General features: G+C 41.0%; 1 protein-coding gene across 3 annotated transcripts in view; it reads left to right on the forward strand.

The window, feature by feature from the left end:
- CCDC93 (CCC complex scaffolding subunit CCDC93) overlaps positions 1–18,283 on the forward strand; it is an 87,925-nt gene that overhangs the window by 49,735 nt on the left and 19,907 nt on the right. For 2 of the 3 annotated variants that reach the window (XM_007964744.3, XM_007964746.3), the window contains exons 12-16: positions 4,443–4,559; positions 11,041–11,103; positions 14,441–14,514; positions 15,963–16,044; positions 17,023–17,094. In XM_007964744.3, coding sequence (XP_007962935.2) covers positions 4,443–4,559; positions 11,041–11,103; positions 14,441–14,514; positions 15,963–16,044; positions 17,023–17,094 — 408 coding nt within the window. The remainder of the gene's footprint in view (positions 1–4,442; positions 4,560–11,040; positions 11,104–14,440; positions 14,515–15,962; positions 16,045–17,022; positions 17,095–18,283) is intronic. The other variant, XM_007964745.3, reaches the window with a different exon arrangement.

Here is an 18,283-nt window from a genome sequence, read left to right on the forward strand (position 1 = left end):
GGATTCCCACTTTCAGTTACTTTTTGACCTTCTGAAATTTAACGTTCTTGCTAGTTCTTAGATTTAAAAACATTTAAAAATAAATATTTCACATAGTCTGTTTACTTGTCTTTATTTATTTATTTGAGACAGAGTCTCACTTTGCCGCCCAGGCTGGAGTGTAGTGGTGTGACCTCGGCTCACTGCAACCTCCCCTTCCTGGGTTCAAGCAATTCTCACGTCTCAGCCTCCCAAGTAGCTGGGATTACACGTGAACGCCACTATGCCTGGCTAATTTTTGTATTTTTAGTAGAGATGGGGTTTCCCCATGTTGGCTAGGCTGGTCTTGAACTCCTGACCCAAGTGATCCACTCACCTTGGCCTCCGGAGGTGCTGGGATTACAGGTGTGAGCCATTGTACCCAGCCTACTTGTCTTTAATTGGTCAGTCAGGGTGCCAAAAACTGAATTCCATCTATTTAGTGTAGAGAACTCCTGGTACCTTGTAAGATAGGAATACTTTATTGTTGTCAGCTTAGTGACCATATTTTGGTGGGGTAGGGAGATGATACAGGAGAGAACCCTGTATTAGAAGGTTGATGTGTAAATAACCTTTTGGGTCTCTTTCAATTATAAAAGTATATAGTTTTAGCTAAAGTAATCATTTTTTGCTTCTCTTGGGAATTTACCATTTTGAACTAGACTAATATTATTCAGTGACATTTAAATCTGTTTCCTCTAAAAATAGAAGTTGTGAATATCTGTCAGTTATTAGAAATCACTGAATTTACACTAGAAGTCATCTTAATCCACAAAGTGGCTTTGAAAGCACGTTCTTAATCTGAACATGTTGAACAAATTAGATTGGCACTTTAGCCCTCACTGCAATGTAAACACAAATGGAATATTTGTAGATGGTTGATGTTCTTTGACAGATGTTGCATTTTGGAAGCAGAAATCTGTTAAGATGCTGTAGGATTTAAATTTTTTCTGTCAAGGACTTAGTATAAAGCCCGTTTTCCTCTTCTCCTTCTGTCTGACTTTGTCTCATCATTCAAAATCCACCTTGGTCATCTAGTTTTCTTTCTCATCGTGTCTCAGTGAATGAACCATTAGATGAGACCTGCTGGTTTATAGACCTTTTCCTGTCTTCATCAGTTTGAGTTCTGTTGGCTTTGAGAAACAAAAAATTTAGATTGCTTGATAAAAAGTGTGTTTGAAAAACAGAGCAGTCAGCTTTCTATTTACTAGGTTAGGAACTCTTATTCCAGCTCAATAATAACTGTTTTATCTGACTAAAAATAACTTCCCATTAAACATTAAGCAGCTTCCCATAGCACTGTCTCTAGACTCAAAGGCAAACACAGGAACTTACAAGTTTATATGTACTGTGCACCAGTAAATGCACATTTACAGGACTCCACACAGCACTAAGAATTATTACCTACCAATAAGAGAGAGCATTTTGAAAGCCCATGTTTCCTTGGAACATATACTATTATAACAGATATGATAGAGGTACATATAGAGACTTCAAGATTTTTTTCTGTGCATTACCAGCATTTTCTCTCTGTTTGTATGCTTGTCTGAATCACGGGTCTAGTAAAAGAGTAGAATCAGAAAGAACTTTTCCCTCTCAGTGTTATATAAATGATGGCTGGCCACTTGGTGAGCCCACTCCATTGACTGTCCCAGTCCATAGGTGGATTACCAAGTGAACCAGGCTCCTTAGATTAAGGTAGCAGCTCTCAACATTTTATAATACTTTCAGGACCCAGTTAAAGACTCTTAAAACAACTAAGGACTCAATAGCTTATGTATTTTAATTCATTTATAGTAGCTTATATATTCATTTATAAGAATTTATGTATTCATATCCAATAGCTTATGTATTCACTTACAAATAATAATGAGCACATTACATATTAGCATCAGAGCAATGATATCACATGTCATATAACATCTGGAAGATTTCACTGTATAATCATGAGGATGAGAGTGAAGAGGCAAATAACATCTTAGTATTATTATGAAAAGGTATTTGGCCTCTGAGACCTGACAGGGTTTTGAGGGAGCATATGGCTCAAAATTGAGACTTAAATAGATAGCTATCACGGAAATAATCTTTCCACATACCAAGATAGCTGCTGGTTTTCCTGCAAGAAGAACTCTTGTAAGTGAAGTTTAAAGGTCATAATTTTAAAACAAAGCTGTACGTGTGCCCCATACACTAATACAAGAGCATGGAAGCTGGGTGGGGGAATGCAATTTTTATTGTCTTAGGACTTTGGCCATAAAAGCAGTTTATGAGCAAGAAAGCTTGCTAAGAGTCAGGCATTACCCAATCCATGCCAAAGCTGCAGAACAGAATTGAATGAGTTTACTCAGCCCCCTCACACCGGAGGAAGTCTGGAAGGTGAGTGCTACGTGAGTCCCCTGGAGCCTGCCTGCCCAAGTCTCAGTCTCGAAGCCTGACAGGCATCTGGAGGAGGTCAGGATACTCAAGCATAATCCTGACATCAAACCTAGAGACATACTGTATGGGAAATTAGTTCTGTTTCAGATATCAGAAAAGCACGAACAGAAGGCTTATGTAATTCAGCTAGTAAAGCACAATGCTCTGAGAATATGCTTATAACACTTTGGAAGTCACAGTCAAGGAATCTAACCTGGATATTAAAACTCAAAGCTAAAATTAACTATATAAAAAGCTATTAAATACATAACATACAAAAGTGGCCAAATTAATAGCATAGTTCAGGTCAATCCAATCAAAGTAGAGGAGATATAGTTAATTGTAATTCTGTTTCTGGTAAGTGATTTAGAGCAGGGGTGGTCTCTGCCGCCACGCTTTTTTAATACTCTCAAATGATTTTCAGAAATAGTTCGTCCTTCTCTGTACTACAAGTTGTGAATATCTTGTTGTGTCCAAAATTAATTTTAAAAAGTTAATTCCAATTCCCAGAAATCCTGAAAGCTAAAATAATGTTGACATTTTACATAGTCCCAGGTTTCAAGGCTAAATGTGTTGTAATACTAAATGCTTAGTTTTTCTGTTTCCTTAATGGCCTACCAGCCCATGAGATAGAAAATGATGTTTCTTACCGTTTTATGCAGCTTTATCCTGCTGGTTGTTTTGTAACTCCAAAGTTTTTAAGTAGCAGAAGAGCTCATCATCCATTAATAATACTGCTGAATTATTCAGAGAAATCCTTAACCAGAATAAATGGTTATGGCCATCCAATTTCTCCTCCTTTTCACTTTCCCATTTCTTTTTCCTGTGGTGGGTAAATATCTCAGACTTTCAAGCCTAGAATCACTGTTAAAACATGCAGGGAAAGTTGAATATCCAGATAGTCTTTGTTGCTCCCTCAAAACCCTGTCAGAAGGTCTCAGAGGCCAAATACCTTTTCATAATAATACTAAGATGTTATTTGCCTTTTCACTCTCATTCTCTTGATTATACAGTGAAATCTTCCAGATGTTATATGACATGTGATATCATTGCTCTGATGCTAATATGTAATCAATGATTAGCTTGGAACTGGGGTACTTACTATAAGAAAGGAGGTGTTTTATCATTGGTATTTGACTGTTTAATAATTACTATCTATAATCACCCAAGAAGTATTATAATTGCACTTTTTGCAAAAAGGTCTACCTTTTAATTTCTTTTTCCTAGGGCTGCTCACAGGAGTCTTGAGGCAGGTGTTTTCATTCAGTATCTGTACTAAGCTGCTTGCTTCTTTGTGTAGTTTTTCAGGAATGGCCATTTGCCCTCCTGGAAAATGTTGTCACATTCACCTCATCATCTTGTTTAGAGATCTCTCTCCACTCACTCCTGGTCCTGAGGATCCTTCTCCACCCGCCTCCTCCCTTATATAGTTGCAGAACTTTTCCTACGTGACCTCTGTCAGCACCTTTAATCCCTTTCCAGTCAATCCCCTGTCAACTCCAGAACATCAGAAATAGGAAATGATTAAATTGGGGTGGGCCAACTGATGGAAAATGTGTTGGGAGACTCTTCATTATACGTGCTGCTGAATGACTAGACTTTTTAACTATATGCTTATAATGCTTCACTCACAGTGAATCAATTCATTATTCTTGATAACTCCAGAATGGTCCTATGAAGATATTACTTTGGCCGTGTTATTCCACTATTTAAGACTTTTTGATGATACCTATTGCCTGTATGATATTGACATAACCACAGTTACATCCCTGTACTTTTTTACACATGCTGTTCCCTCGGCCCAGAATGCAGGTTCTATTGATAGGGATTTTGGTCATTGTGTCAGAATCTCTTCTCTACGCCAGGTTTTGAACAGGCCCCTGTAAATGCCCTGGCTTTGTGTGACTGGCTGCCCAACAGTGCTTTGCCCACATTGAATAGAGCTTGATTACATGAACCAAGGTGAACTAATTAAATCCTTTGGATTTGCCATCCCTTTTTTTCCACAGCAGTCTGAGCTATCAACTGAAGAAAGTCCAGAAAAATTAGGAACCTCCCAGCTACATCGTCGGAAAGTCATTTCCTTGAACAAACAGATTGTGCAAAAGACCAAACATCTTGAAGAGGTCAGTGTTTTCTTTTCATAAGTTTATTCAAGATCTTCATAGTAGATTGCTTAAAGGAGATTCCAGAATGGGGGTTGGCATACTGTGGTGCTTGGGCCAATCCAGTTGCCACCTGTTTTTGTAAATAAAGCTTTATTACAACATATGCACATCCATTTGTTTACATATTTTCTGTGGCTGCTTTCAGGCTACAGTGGCAGAGTTGAGTAGTTGCAGAAGACCATAAGACCTAGAAAACCTAAAATATTTACTATCCAGCCCTTTGCAGAAAAAATTTGCTAACTTCTATCATAGGAAAAGATCACAGGGCAAGAATAAATAGCATTAGTTCACAAATATTTACCGAGCACTACTGTATGCTAGGCACTGAACTAAGCTATTGGGATGAATGAAGACCAAGTTATGATCCTTGCTGTCAAGGATCTTAGGGTCTAATGAGAAGTCATCACACTCATCGTCATTTAATTACAGGTGTGTTAAGTGCTTGAAGGAAAAGTCTAGGAAGCTGGGAGAGTGACTGATAGGGAGACCTGACCTAGCCTCAGGTCACAGAGTTCTGAGACTGGAAAGATGAGTGGGCATTTCCAGGCAGGAAGTCTGTATGGGCTATATCGAGTTATAGAACAACATGAACAACGACCAGAGAAGGAAGGGTCTTGGCCAGTCTGTTTTGTGGCCAGAGAGTCATGAATGAGACAGTTGGTTGGCAGTGTCTGATCAAGAGGACCATCCAGGCCATGTTAAGGACAATGGAAGCCATTGAAGGGTTTAAATAGGGGAGTGGCATGATCAGAATTGCATATTGTAAAGACCATTCTGTTTGCTGCAGGAGCATGAATTAACTGGACTTGGGTGAGAAGGAATTCAGGGAGAACAGGTAGGAGGCTGATGCAGTAGTCCAGACATGGACTGCTACTATTGATGGCAGGGAAATGGAGGAAACTTGATCATTTTTAAAAGAACTGTAGGAGATAGTGTTCTGTAATACCTGGTGATATGAGACTGTTTTGGAAAGACCTTCATATATTTGCCCTGAAAAGTAGACCTAAGAGGAAGCTGGGAAGTTTGACTCAGGAACAGTCATTGGACATTAAAAAGTTATGTGCTTCAGTTGCATTAGCAATAGATTAGATTAGAAGAATACACGTAGTAGAAAATTAAGAGAATGAATATGAGCCGGGCTCAGTGGCTCACGCCTGTAATCCCAGCACTTTGGAAGGCTGAGGAGGGGAAGTTCACCTAAGATCGGGAGTTCAAGACCAGCCTAACCAACATGGAGAATACCTGTCTCTACTAAAAATACAAAATTAGCTGGGCATGGTGGTGCCTGCTAGTAATCCCAGCTACTCAGAAGGCTGAGGCAGGAGAATCGCTTGAAACCGGGTGGTGAAAGTTGTGGTGAGCTGAGATCATGCCGTTGCACTCCAGCCTGGACAACAAGAGCGAAACTCCATCTCAAAAAAAAAAAAAAAAAAAAAAATGGGTACAAGTCGCATTTTGAGTTTGTTTTTATTCTTTCAAGTCCCACATATTTAAAAGATATTAACTTATCAAATGGTCCTGCTCAATCATTTCTTTGTTTGAATTTGTTCTATTAGAATTTGTTCTCCCATAGCTAAATAAACAATAGGTTGGTTTTGCTAAATGCTCCGGATCAAAGAAGGATGAAAAGAGAGCCTATGATTTGGTTTCTGTTCAGTTATTTGTTTAGACATCTTAATGAGTTCTCAACTCAGACAGTATCATTTCTACTCCTGACCCCTGCTAGTGATAAGAATAGTTCAAAAAGAACTCATCACAGAATCAGCAGGAGTCAAGGATGAGGCTTCCTTATTATAGTGTATCTCTGAGGGAAGATAGTTGTGAGGTTATTGTGAACTCCAGGAGCCAGAGTATCCCAGCAGGAATGAATATTTGCTTCTACCTTCTGTCTAAACCTGGGGAGAAGCAATGCTAAGCCTCAACACAAAGGACAGTCTTGACACATTCTTGGTCCAGCTGACAGGGCAATCCTCCCTGACTCTTGAGTCTGTTTTGCAGTTGATTCAGAACACTTTTACCCAGAGCCTGTTACTTTCCATGCATACTGCTTAACATATAGCAGGCTGTCATTAGAAGACAACAATCATTATTGCTACGTTTAATGTAATTAGAGATGATGACCAGCACATGCAATAATCCCTGGCTATGTAGCTATCCCAACTGGATGAAGAAAATGAGGTAGGGAGGGAAGAGACTTGCTCAGTTTGTGTTCCATGTTTTTGTGTGTGTGCAGATACACTAAACACATTTTCCTTTTGTTTCTGTCAGTTTTCAAATGTTTCAAGTGCTTTTTTTAAAATTACAGGGATAAGCTCAATATAAATTAAATAGTATAGAAGTATATAAAGATAAGAGTAAATAGAGCAAGCTACTATTTGTGTCTGCTGTGTTGCCTTTGCAAACATGTATGCCCCTTCACCTGGGGAGAGTGAGTTGTATGGTTACAGAATGGGGATTTTATTTCACTTATTCTATCACAGACATCTTTCTGTCAGTAATAGTAATTGCTAATAAGTGCTTTGTTATTGCTTAGTAATTATTATGTGCTTTATAAAATTAACTCACTCAGTTCTCATAGCATCCTTATGAAGGGGAGGTACTGTTTTTTCCTCACTTTACAAATAAGGATACTGAGACACAGAGAAATTAAGCAGGCTGTCTGTAGTCACATAGCTTGTTAGTGGTGGAACCAAAATTTAAGCATATGAATCTACCTCATTCTTTTTACTGACTGGATAGTGTGACATAGTATATATATAACATAATTTATTTAACTTGTCCCCTAAGTTGTCAAAAAATGCATTTTTTTATTTTGCTAGAAACTATCAAGTTATTCATCAATTATTTTATCAATTTATACTTCTACCTGTGGTATGTGAGGGATTCCAAACTCTAAACCCCACAACCTCTTTTACAAAGTCATACAGGCAGAAAGCATCTGAGATGCATCCTTTTTTAGGCTTTTACAAACATGTATGCCCTCACTTTGAGAGTGAGTTGTATGATTACCAAATTGAGTTTTTATTTCATGTATTCTATCACAGACATCTCTCTGTCAGTAACAGTAATGCCTAATAAGTGCTTTGTTCTTGCTTACTAATTACTAAGCGCTTTGCAAAATTAACTCAGTTCACACAACATCCTTATGAAGGGGAGGTACTGTTGTTATCCTCACTTTACAAATAAGGAAATATTAGTCTATTCTCACCCTGCTAATAAAGACATACCTGAAACTGGGTAATTTATAAAGGAAAGAGGTTTAATTGACTCACAGTTCTGCATGGGTGGGGAGACCTCAGGAAACTTACGATCATGGCGGAAGGGGAAGCAAACATGTCCTCCTTCACATGATGGCTTGAAGGAGAAGTACAAGCAGGGGAAATGCCAGATGCTTACAAAACCATCAGTTCTCATGAGAACTCACTGTCACGAGAACACCATGGGGTAAACCGTCCCCATCATCCAGTTATCTCCACCTGATCCGTCCCGTGACATGTGGGGATTATGGGAACTACAATTCAAGATGAGATTTGGGTGGGGACTCAGCCAAACTGTATCATGGTCCAGTAAGGGAATATGCTACGAAGGAATTAAAATGGAGTGAAGCTGGTAGGTAGCTAAGAAGAAACCTGAGAGTGATGAAAGAAAGAGAAATCCAGAGAGGTGGTAGTAACCAGCAGCTGAATTTTTAGGGTAAGTGTAGGGATTAGTGATGAAGAAGAAAATAGAGGTAAGAGAATCCTGGAGGACTCCAGCAAGATAAAAACTAAGCGAAGCTACTGGGACACTTCCTATGTAAGAAAAGATGGTCAGATGAAGAATTAAAGAGAGCTCTTGTTAGTTAAATTAATTGAAGAAAAGAGATGAGCCATTTCCTCTTAGAAAGCTCTTACTTCCCTGCCAAGATCCATCTGAGGTAAGTCTTTGTTGGTGAAGGTTTCCTGAACCCCCTGGTGAGGGAGCTGACTCTTTCCTTGGGCCTGGCTCTGCCCCATCTCTTCTCATATTTTGATCTCACAGTTACAATGTCATGTTCTTTTCTTTCTCCCATACACCTCATTTCTAGCAGAGCATTGGGTAACTGTCAGATGAGTAGGTTGGTGCAGGGGTGAGAGGCTACACAGGCAGTTGGGTGAAGCAGGTGGGAAGATCCCGGGAACCTTTCCTAGAGCCTTGTCTTAGTCCATTTGGGCTGCTCTATCAAAATACCTTAGACATGATAGTTTATAAACTACAGAAATTTGTTGCTTATAGTTGTGAAGGTTGGGAAGTCCAAGATCGAGGCACCAACAGATCTAGTGTCTGATGTCCATAGATGACGCCTCGTTGCTGCTTCCTCACATGGTGGAAGGAGGCAAGGGAGCCTGCTCAAGCCTCTTATATTTTCATTTTTTTGAGACAGGGTCTCACTCCATCATCCAGGCTAGAGTCCAGTGGCATGATCATAACTCACTGCAGCGTCAACCTCCTGGGATGAAGCAATCCTTCTGCCTCAATCTCCCACATAGTCAGGACCACAGGAACACCACCATGCCTGACTAATTTCTTTGATTTTTTTTTGTTGAGACAGCAGAGTCTGACTCTGTTGCCCAGGCTGAGCCTCTTTTATAAGGGCACTCTTCTCATTCACAAGGCTGGAGCCCTCATGACTTAATCACTTCCCAAAGATCCCACCTCTTGAAACTGTCATATTGGGTATTAGGTTCTAAGATGCAAATTTGGGGCAGACACTGACATTCAGACCATAGAAAGCATCAACAGTTAAAACGCTTGGATTTCAAGAGACAACTAAGCTTTTTCCCAAAGTACCCTTATCTACCAGTTACACAAACAGGTTGATAAAAGTTGTTGTTGCACAGATGGCTGTCTTTGAAAAGGGAGGCACCAGAACCCACCTGCTTCTCTCTCCTTTATCACTTTGTGCTCGGCTTGAGTTGGCTTCTTGATAGGCCTTATTGGAATTATAACCATTTATCAGTCATAAAGACTAGTAACTAGATTGGAGTAATGATTTCTGAAGGTAACATAATTCTTAATAAGCTGCTTACAGGCCCAAGGATGGGGCATGTTACTTTGAAATAAGCATTGAGATACAGGTTAAAATTTCTCATTGTTAACTTGAACCCAGTTAATAACTAGTTTGAAGGTGGTTTTCTGCCTCTTACCCTTCTTTTTTTTTTATTTTTATTTTTTATTATTATTATACTTTAAGTTCTAGGGTACATGTGCATAACGTACAGGTTTGTTACATATGTATACTTGTGCCATGTTGATGTGCTGCATCCATCAACTCGTCCTTTACATCAGGTATAACTCCCAATGCAATCCCTCCCCCTTCCCCCTTCCCCCTTCCCGCCTCCCCATAATAGGCCCCGGTGTGTGATGTTCCCCTTCCCGAGTCCAAGTGTTCTCATTGTTTAATTCCCACCTATGAGTGAGAACATGCTGTGTTTGGTTTTCTGTTCTTGCAATAGTTTGCTGAGAATGATGGTTTCCAGCTGCATCCGTGTCCCTACAAAGGACACAAACTCATCCTTTTTTATGGCTGCATAGTATTCCATGGTGTATATGTGCCATATTTTCTTAATCCAGTCTGTCACTGATGGACATTTGGGTTGATTCCAAGTCTTTGCTATTGTGAATAGTGCTGCAATGAACATACGTGTGCATGTGTCTTTATAGCAGCATGATTTATAATCCTTTGGGTATATACCCAGTAATGAGATGGCTGGGTCATATGGTACCTCTTATCCTTCTTAAAAGTGAAAATACACAATCCTTTTGAGCATTTAAAGGAATGTTTTCAAATTTCTAAAAGTTGATAGACACGAGGATATATTGTTTTAGCAAGAGAAAGGGAATTGACTTTTTCAAGATGTGAGTTTACAGTTATGTAAGTTGGAACAGTAAAGTAATTTATTTTCATTCTCTTAGTGTTGAAGTCCTGAATCCTATCTTTTATGTGCCATCATTTGCCAACCAGTCTTATGCTAGAATCTCAAGTGCTGAAATGCTGTTTGTATTCTGCAAACAGGCAAGTTGGTGAACTGCATTGATTGTAGCCCCACTGAAAAGTCAGAGGGACTTGAATTTGGATCTGGGCCTCATCAGTTATCAGCTATGGGACTTTAGTCAAATAACTTAACCCCTATGAGTATTTATTTCCTCATCTGTAAAGTAAGAAAAATGTCTTTTTTCACTAAATATAAAGACTCAGTGATAAAATTTATGCAAAATTCGTAGTACATTGGCTGACATGTACTTGGTGCTAATTAAATATGAGGCTTTTTTCTTGATTTGTTGTTGGCAACCCTTCTAAAATTTTCACATTTACTCAGTTTAAATCTTTCTGAGCTTTCATTTTCTCATCTGTGAAATTGACATCTGTGTTGTCATGAGGATCAAATGAGAGCGTATGTCTTTTATCTTTCATTTACAGCTGCGAGCAAATCACACCAGCCTACAAGCCAGATATAATGAAGCCAAGAAAACGCTGACAGAGGTGAGCAGATAGATTTTCCTTCTTCCGTGGGCCCTTGTCAAGAATCGTTTTTGACCTGCACCACTAATGGAATGCTGTGTTTCATCATTCTGTGTATGGGAGACACAATCCTGTTCTCAGAGACGGCAGTCAGTTTGAGACATGGGACAGTTACGTGGTAGTGTGTGACCCATGCCATCAGTTTGCTCACACGGCCACATTCTAGACCCTTAGCGGTCTTGGTGGGAGAGGTCTCTGTGGGCTGTGAGGGTCAGGAAAGGCTTCCTAGGAAGGCGAGCCTGATAGGCTGGGTAGGGCACAGGGAAGAACTCAGAATGTCACTCACAGTAAATAGCCCTTGCCTCTCAAACAGCAGCTGTAAGATCCTGAATTCCTTGAGAGTGAGATGTCTTTTGAGAGATGAGAGAACCTCAGAGTGATATAATTGTTGTTCAGAATTTCCAGTAATCTCCTAGGCAGAATGGGAGAGGGGCTGCAGGAGGAGAAGGAGGACTGGGAGTGCGTTTGAACCCTGCGATTCAGTCTGTAGTCTAGGTTGCAAGTGTGCTACCTCACATCAGCATTGTCACTGCTCACTTCCCACTTCTGATTGCTGAACAGACACCTCTGCTGCCACCTCTATCATGAGCAGTGTGTAGATATTTCTGTCGCTTGGTTTCCACAGAGAACTATCCTCATCCAGACTTGAAAAGCTCTCTTCCTTCTGAATTTGGTGCTTGGACTATAGCTGTACTATGGAAGGACCTGGCTGCAAGGTCCCTACCTAGTACTTCCTGGATGATTTGGAAGCTAGGATCTTCAAAGATGTCTCTGAAGCCAGCCTAGTCTCCCTACTTTTCTAGAATTCACATGACATTTACCAATTTAAAATTCTTATTTCTGTAGCAATATGTAGCACTTAATTTTCTACCTTGATGTAAACCTGACAAAGCTTTTCAATTCTGGTCTGGACTAACCTCTTCAGTTACTGTCAGAATGTTTCAAAAGAGCAGGCACAAGAATGGCAATTAGAATAATTTTTTTCTCATTGTTCATAAAGACGCCTGCCTTGCCTTTGGACAGATCAGCTTCCTTTACACTGCTCTGTGACTGCGTTCCTTATGGATTTGATGGCAAGCTCTGCGGGTTGGGAACCCTCTGTGATATTACTTTTAATGCTGCAGAGCCCCTGGCATGATGTTTGCCAGTTCTTGGATCTGTCTTTGTGTAACAATCTGGAAGAGATTAAAGGCAAAATATCTTGATATCAATTTTCTAAGACATTTATATGCCTTAGGATATCAACTATCAGTGACTTAAAAAGGGGCTTTTTATACTAAACACTAAATCAAGTATTTGTTGAGCCCTTTTCATGTTATAGAAAGGTGGAGGGTGTGATTTAAGTCAGTAATAAGACTGTCCTCAAATGAAAACAGCAGCCAACATTGCTCTGGGCCTATCATTCCTGCAGTCATCATTCTTTTTTGCAGATGGGAAAGCTAAGGCAGAGAGGCTAAATAACTTGCCAAAGGCCATGCAGCGGGGGTCAGGATTCAAATACAGGCAGCTTGGCATCAGAGCCCTCTTTGGTAGTTTACTGTCTAATAGGATAATCAGACTAATTCCCATCTGGAAAAATGGGAAAGCTGTATAAAACCTAGTACTGAGCAACTTCTGAAGAAGCTTGATTTGGTCAGCCTGTGAGTAAGTAATGTCTTTCGCTTCTGGGCCTGGTTCTCCTTACCTATCAAGGTGAGTAGTGAGCAGAATGAGCGCTCTGAACCCTTTCACTCCAGGCTTCCCAGATTTTACTTCTTTAGCAAAACCTGCGCTTCCAGGATAACCTGGTGGCACTGAAAAGCAGGGAGGACTTGTGTCTTTCCAGTGAGTCTGGGAACAGCAGAGCAGGGCATGGAAGGTCGCAGACAGCAGTGGTGCCTGACACCCGTGGGGGGGGCTGCATGACTGCTTCAGGAAGGCCAGGAGACTGGCTGTCCCCTCCGCTCTGTAATTTCAACCATCACAATTCTAATTTCCTGTGTGTGAGGTTGATTGTTTTCATGCAGTATTCTTTTATGTCTAAGTACATTAATTGTATCTAGTTTTGCTTGCTCTATAACCATTACTTAAGATCCTAATTGGCTTGTTGAATTGATACATCTTTTTTAAGGTTATGTCTGTCTTCAGCTGTTTGATGATCCTTGGTTATATGCTCATCTTTAATTTTAAAATTTCGGATTACCACCTCTGCAGATCCATCCATTTTATGCAGCCCACTTCCTGTGTTTATTCTGGAAGGGATCTACCTACTGTTTGCTGGGGTCAGCGGGTAGTAACTGATGTTCTGGGTCAGGGAACTCCCCATTTCTGCTGGGTATCACCAACTATGCGGGACTCTGCCCTGCCTCTGAGACTTAAGCACCAGCTCTTGGATTTAAGATATTCAGGTTTCATTGCCTAGCCTATGTGGCTGTTCCTAATGCGGATCCCCAACACTACACGCCAGTCCTTCCTACATCTGCTAACTCCACATAGCTTCCTCCTCAGGCCATTCCTGTCTCTTAACCACCTTTTTTGACCTGTGAGGTTAAACTCTTGTGTTCTAATGTAATAGTCTGGATGGTTGGGGGTCTTAGGGCAAGAAGGGGTGGCTGTGGCCAGGCACTGTGGCTCACACCTGTAATCCCAGCACTTTGGGAGGCTGAGGCAGGTGGATCACGAGGTCAGGAGATCGAGACCATCCTGGCTAACATGGTGAAACCCCATCTCTACTAAAAATACAAAGAATGAGCCGGGTGTGGTGGTGGGCGCCTGTAATCCCAGCTACTCAGGAGGCTGAGGCAGGAGAATGGCGCGAACCCGGGAGGCGGAGCTTGCAGTGAGCCGAGATCGTGCCATCGCACTGCAGCCTGGGTGACAGCGAGACTCCGTCTCAAAAATAAATAAATAAATAAAATAAAAAAGAAGGGGTGGCTGCAAGTTGTGCTTAGTCTACTATTTTCAACTAGAAATCTTGGAACTTTTTTTAAACTTCTTTTTTTTTTAATTTTTGAATAAGTAACACATTCACATGGTACAAAATTCAAAAAGTACAAAGGGTGTAGGTTTGGAGAAACAGTTGGTATTTTCTTCACCAAACAGTAGATACTAGAGATCATTGTAAAAGAGCTACTTCATTTTTTAAAAAATATTTTAAAAAATATTCTGTTATATGATGTAATTACCTACTTTATGCATTAAAATCCGAGTTTAAGTTTCTTGTTTAAAAAACGTCATTATCTGCCTCACAGAAAGAAGGGGAAGTTGTTCAGCTATGCTACCAAGGCTCCAGCAACCATGTCTCCATTCTCTCTTGCAGCTGAAGACTTACAGTGAGAAACTGGACAAAGAGCAAGCAGCCCTCGAGAAGATAGAATCCAAAGCTGATCCAAGGTAAGAGGTTTCAGCATGCACTTATTTTTGCTTTGATGAAAGTCACTTTGCTGATACTTGTTGGCTGGATTTGTTTAAACACAGAACCAAGCAGCCAAAGGCTATTGGTCTGGCCGCTGCAGGTCAGATCATTTTACTGTTCATCCAGAAAGTGGTGACTGTGTCATGCTGAGATGTGCTTGGGCTGCCCTGTGTTAGTCACCTTTCTCCCAATACCCCTTGTGTGCAGAAGCAGCAGAGTTTTTTGTTTCTCTGTTTTTCAAAATGGTCATACCTTTCTAGTACAAAAAAGGACATGTGGTGAAAAATCTTCCTCCCACTCCTGTCCCCAGCCACCCAATTCCCTTCCCTAGAGTTCACTGTCGTTACAAGTTTTTAAACAGCTCGTGCCTCCTTGGTAGAAAAGGTGCAGTCTTTTCTGTCAAGACGCAGCTGCTGTAGTTGTTTGTTCTTCCGTGCAGAATGAATTGTCATTAGAGCATTAGAGGAGAGAAAGCACTTAACATTTGACCATTTTAGCCTCAGACTGTTTGGGTGGTAGAAAGTCTCCCAGGAGCTGGTTATTTGAATGAGACTGAAATCAGAAAGTTTCAGGCACAGAATGAGCAGTTCTTGTCTGATGAACATTTTTACCAAAAAGTCCCCACAGGTAATTTGACTCTATAATTATAAACCTTTGTTTCATAAAATGGAGCAAAGCAGTATCAGATCAGATATTTGATATTTTTATTGTCAAATTTGTGCTTTTAATGACCTTAAGTGGCTTGTTTTCCTTTTCAGAATGGATTTTAAAAATAGTTTTCAGGCCGGGCGCGGTGGCTCAAGCCTGTAATCCCAGCACTTTGGGAGGCCGAGACGGGCGGATCACGAGGTCAGGAGATCGAGACCATCCTGGCTAACACGGTGAAACCCTGTCTCTACTAAAAAGTACAAAAAACTAGCCGGGCGAGGTGGCGGGCGCCTGTAGTCCCAGCTACTCCGGAGGCTGAGGCAGGAGAATGGCGTAAACCCGGGAGGAGGAGCTTGCGGTGAGCAGAGATCCGGCCACTGCACTCCAGCCTGGGTGACAGAGCGAGACTCTGTCTTAAAAAAAAAAAAAAAAAAAAAAATAGTTTTCAGTACTGTATATGCCCTGATACAGTTGAATAATTGGTATCATTAAATATATCTGGTCCTATTGAAACTCACTGATGTTTCTATAGTTGACATTTGAATTCTGGAATCTGTAATGTTTTCTTGGATCCAGCATGATGGTCTTGGGTGTATAAATGAATAATAATGTCAGTTAAATGGAAGTCGTTATCATTTGTGCAGAATCCATGAGACACTCTTAGAGCTGAGAAAGGAAATTGAAAAGAGTCCTTTTTTAGCTGCGGACCTGCTTTTAGCTGTGATTCATAAAATCATAATGGCCTGCCATATGTCATTTTCTTGTCTTTTCTCTTCAGTATCCTACAGAACCTGAGAGCACTTGTAGCCATGAATGAAAATCTGAAAAGTCAAGAACAGGAATTTAAAGCACATTGTCGAGTAAGTGTTGTTTGGTGTCAGCAAATAAACCAGGACTCTTACCGAATCTCTTGGTTTACCTCCATTGTCTTGTTGTGGCATCCTATCCAGTGCAGTTTAAAAAGCAGGTTCATCAAAAAAAAAAAAAAAAACAAAACAGATTCATCCAGCAGTTGTCAGTTGTACAAGCCGAATAGAGCACCATGGTTGGTACCCTACAACGACACCAGAAGTAAGTCAAATAAGTAACTTTGTGCCAAACCCCAAAACAAACAATGCCACCTAACTTTGGTATTTGAAAGAAAAGTTGTATGAAGTTTTTGAAAAAATGTATTTTGTTGACAGATGGCCTTTGTGAAAAGAGTAATATCATACAAAACTAGGGCTGTCCTGAAAACCTGTGATGTCTATGTCCTATGTATAAGTCCTGGCTGCCACCATCTGGAAATCTGTAGTCTGGTCGTGGGGGTGATTCGTGCTCAGCTGACTCTAGTGTGAGATAGGAAATGAGGCCCGGCAAGTTCTATGTGAGCTCCAGGGGAGGAAAAGACACTTCAGCACAGGAGCCATCAGAAAGCTAGATCTTACTTAAGGGCCAGGGAGGACAGCAAGTGGGAAGAGGTACTTGATGAGGCAGAGCACCAGGCTGGAAGATGGACAGGTGAATGAGGTTGAGGCCTGCTGGAGAGAGGAAACAGACAAGACTAATTGGAACTAGGCTCTAGATCACTTGTTCATTTCAATGCCCAGTGATTACTACATACTCACCAGCCCTTCAGAAAGAAAGGCCTCTTTTGATGGAGGAAGAGCTGCCTGTAGCCTCCTGAAAAGAACTTTCCCACGCTGATAATTGGAGATCAGGGCAGCTACCCCATTAGCTTTTCCTCACAGAATAAACTCATGAAATGTGAAAATAAGACTAGTGGACCAAATAGTTGAATAATTGCATCTAATTACTGGCTTGTCTGAATTTTGTAAACGTTCATGTCACTTTTAAAGGAGGAGATGACACGGCTACAGCAAGAAATTGAAAACCTGAAAGCTGAGAGAGCACCACATGGAGATGAAAAGGTAAAGGCTCTGAATTAGTCCTTGAGACTGTCAGGTGTTATTATGACTTACACAGGGAAAAGATAGTTCTAGAGGACCAACGAGCAGACAGCTGGTGCTAACTCATCCTGTAAATACACATTTCTCAACTATTTTCCTTCTGTGACCTTCTTAGATTTGCATCCATCTCTTCTCTCTTTCCTCTGGGAGTAAAAGGCAGCAGAGGATGTAGAAGGCAGCAACCCAGACATGAATTACCAGATTACACACTTCTGGCCTCCCTCTGTTTAGGGAGATGTTTCTGGGAAAAGTCTGAGCTCTATTTCCTGCTTACCCATTCTTTAAATTTTCTGCCAGTTTACTCATTTCACCTTCCTCCTTTCCTGCTCAAGGATAATGCCCCACTCCCGAAAGGCAGCAACAAACATGAAGAAGGAGAGAGCAGTGTTGGATTTCACGGAAGAACCCTAAGCTTGCAGGAGCATTCTAGGTTTAGGGAACATACTTGCACAGCTGGTTCTTGGAACGGAGGACTTGATCTTCCAAGGAGCTCACATGAATTTTCATTAAATTTTAAGAAACAGGGAACTTGAAGCTTAGGGAGGACAAGAGCATCCAGCCACCCAGTGCCAGACCGCATGCCCTGCTGCCTGGCCCAGCACCCTGCACTGGACTGTGCCCATGGCTGTACAGGACACTGCCATGCCCAGCGGGGAGACGAAGGTCTTGCAGGGCCCTTTTCACTCTCCTGAGTGGTTGCATTATTTCATCCGAGCCATACAACTCTTCACATCTGTGAGGGGACTGGCATGGGTGAATGGGAGAGCCTAGGAGGCGGTGGTGTCCCAGGCTCATCGTCACACAGCCCACCTCTCCTATTGTTTCTAAAACTTTAAACCTTTAAAGCTCAAATCATCAGCTTGAGTTTTGAGCCTCTGAGTTTGCACGAATTAGACCCTTAGGATCTCATTTCTCTTCTCAGCACATCTTGTTAGCGAGATTCTTACATTCAAAAAGAGCTGTACAGTTTACCGTGTTAGTGTGTAACTGACAGACACCTAATGACAATTTAAAATCTGGGGCTCATCTAAGGGCAGTTCCCTTTCTGCTCTCTTCAGACATGCTTGGGGGACATCAACGCATTTCTCAGCTATACGCTTATGCCCCTTCCTATATCTAGATCTTTGGCTTCTGTCCTATTCCCAAATGC

Source organism: Chlorocebus sabaeus, chromosome 10 (assembly GCF_047675955.1).
Source record: "Chlorocebus sabaeus isolate Y175 chromosome 10, mChlSab1.0.hap1, whole genome shotgun sequence".
Classification (NCBI taxonomy): domain Eukaryota; kingdom Metazoa; phylum Chordata; class Mammalia; order Primates; family Cercopithecidae; genus Chlorocebus; species Chlorocebus sabaeus.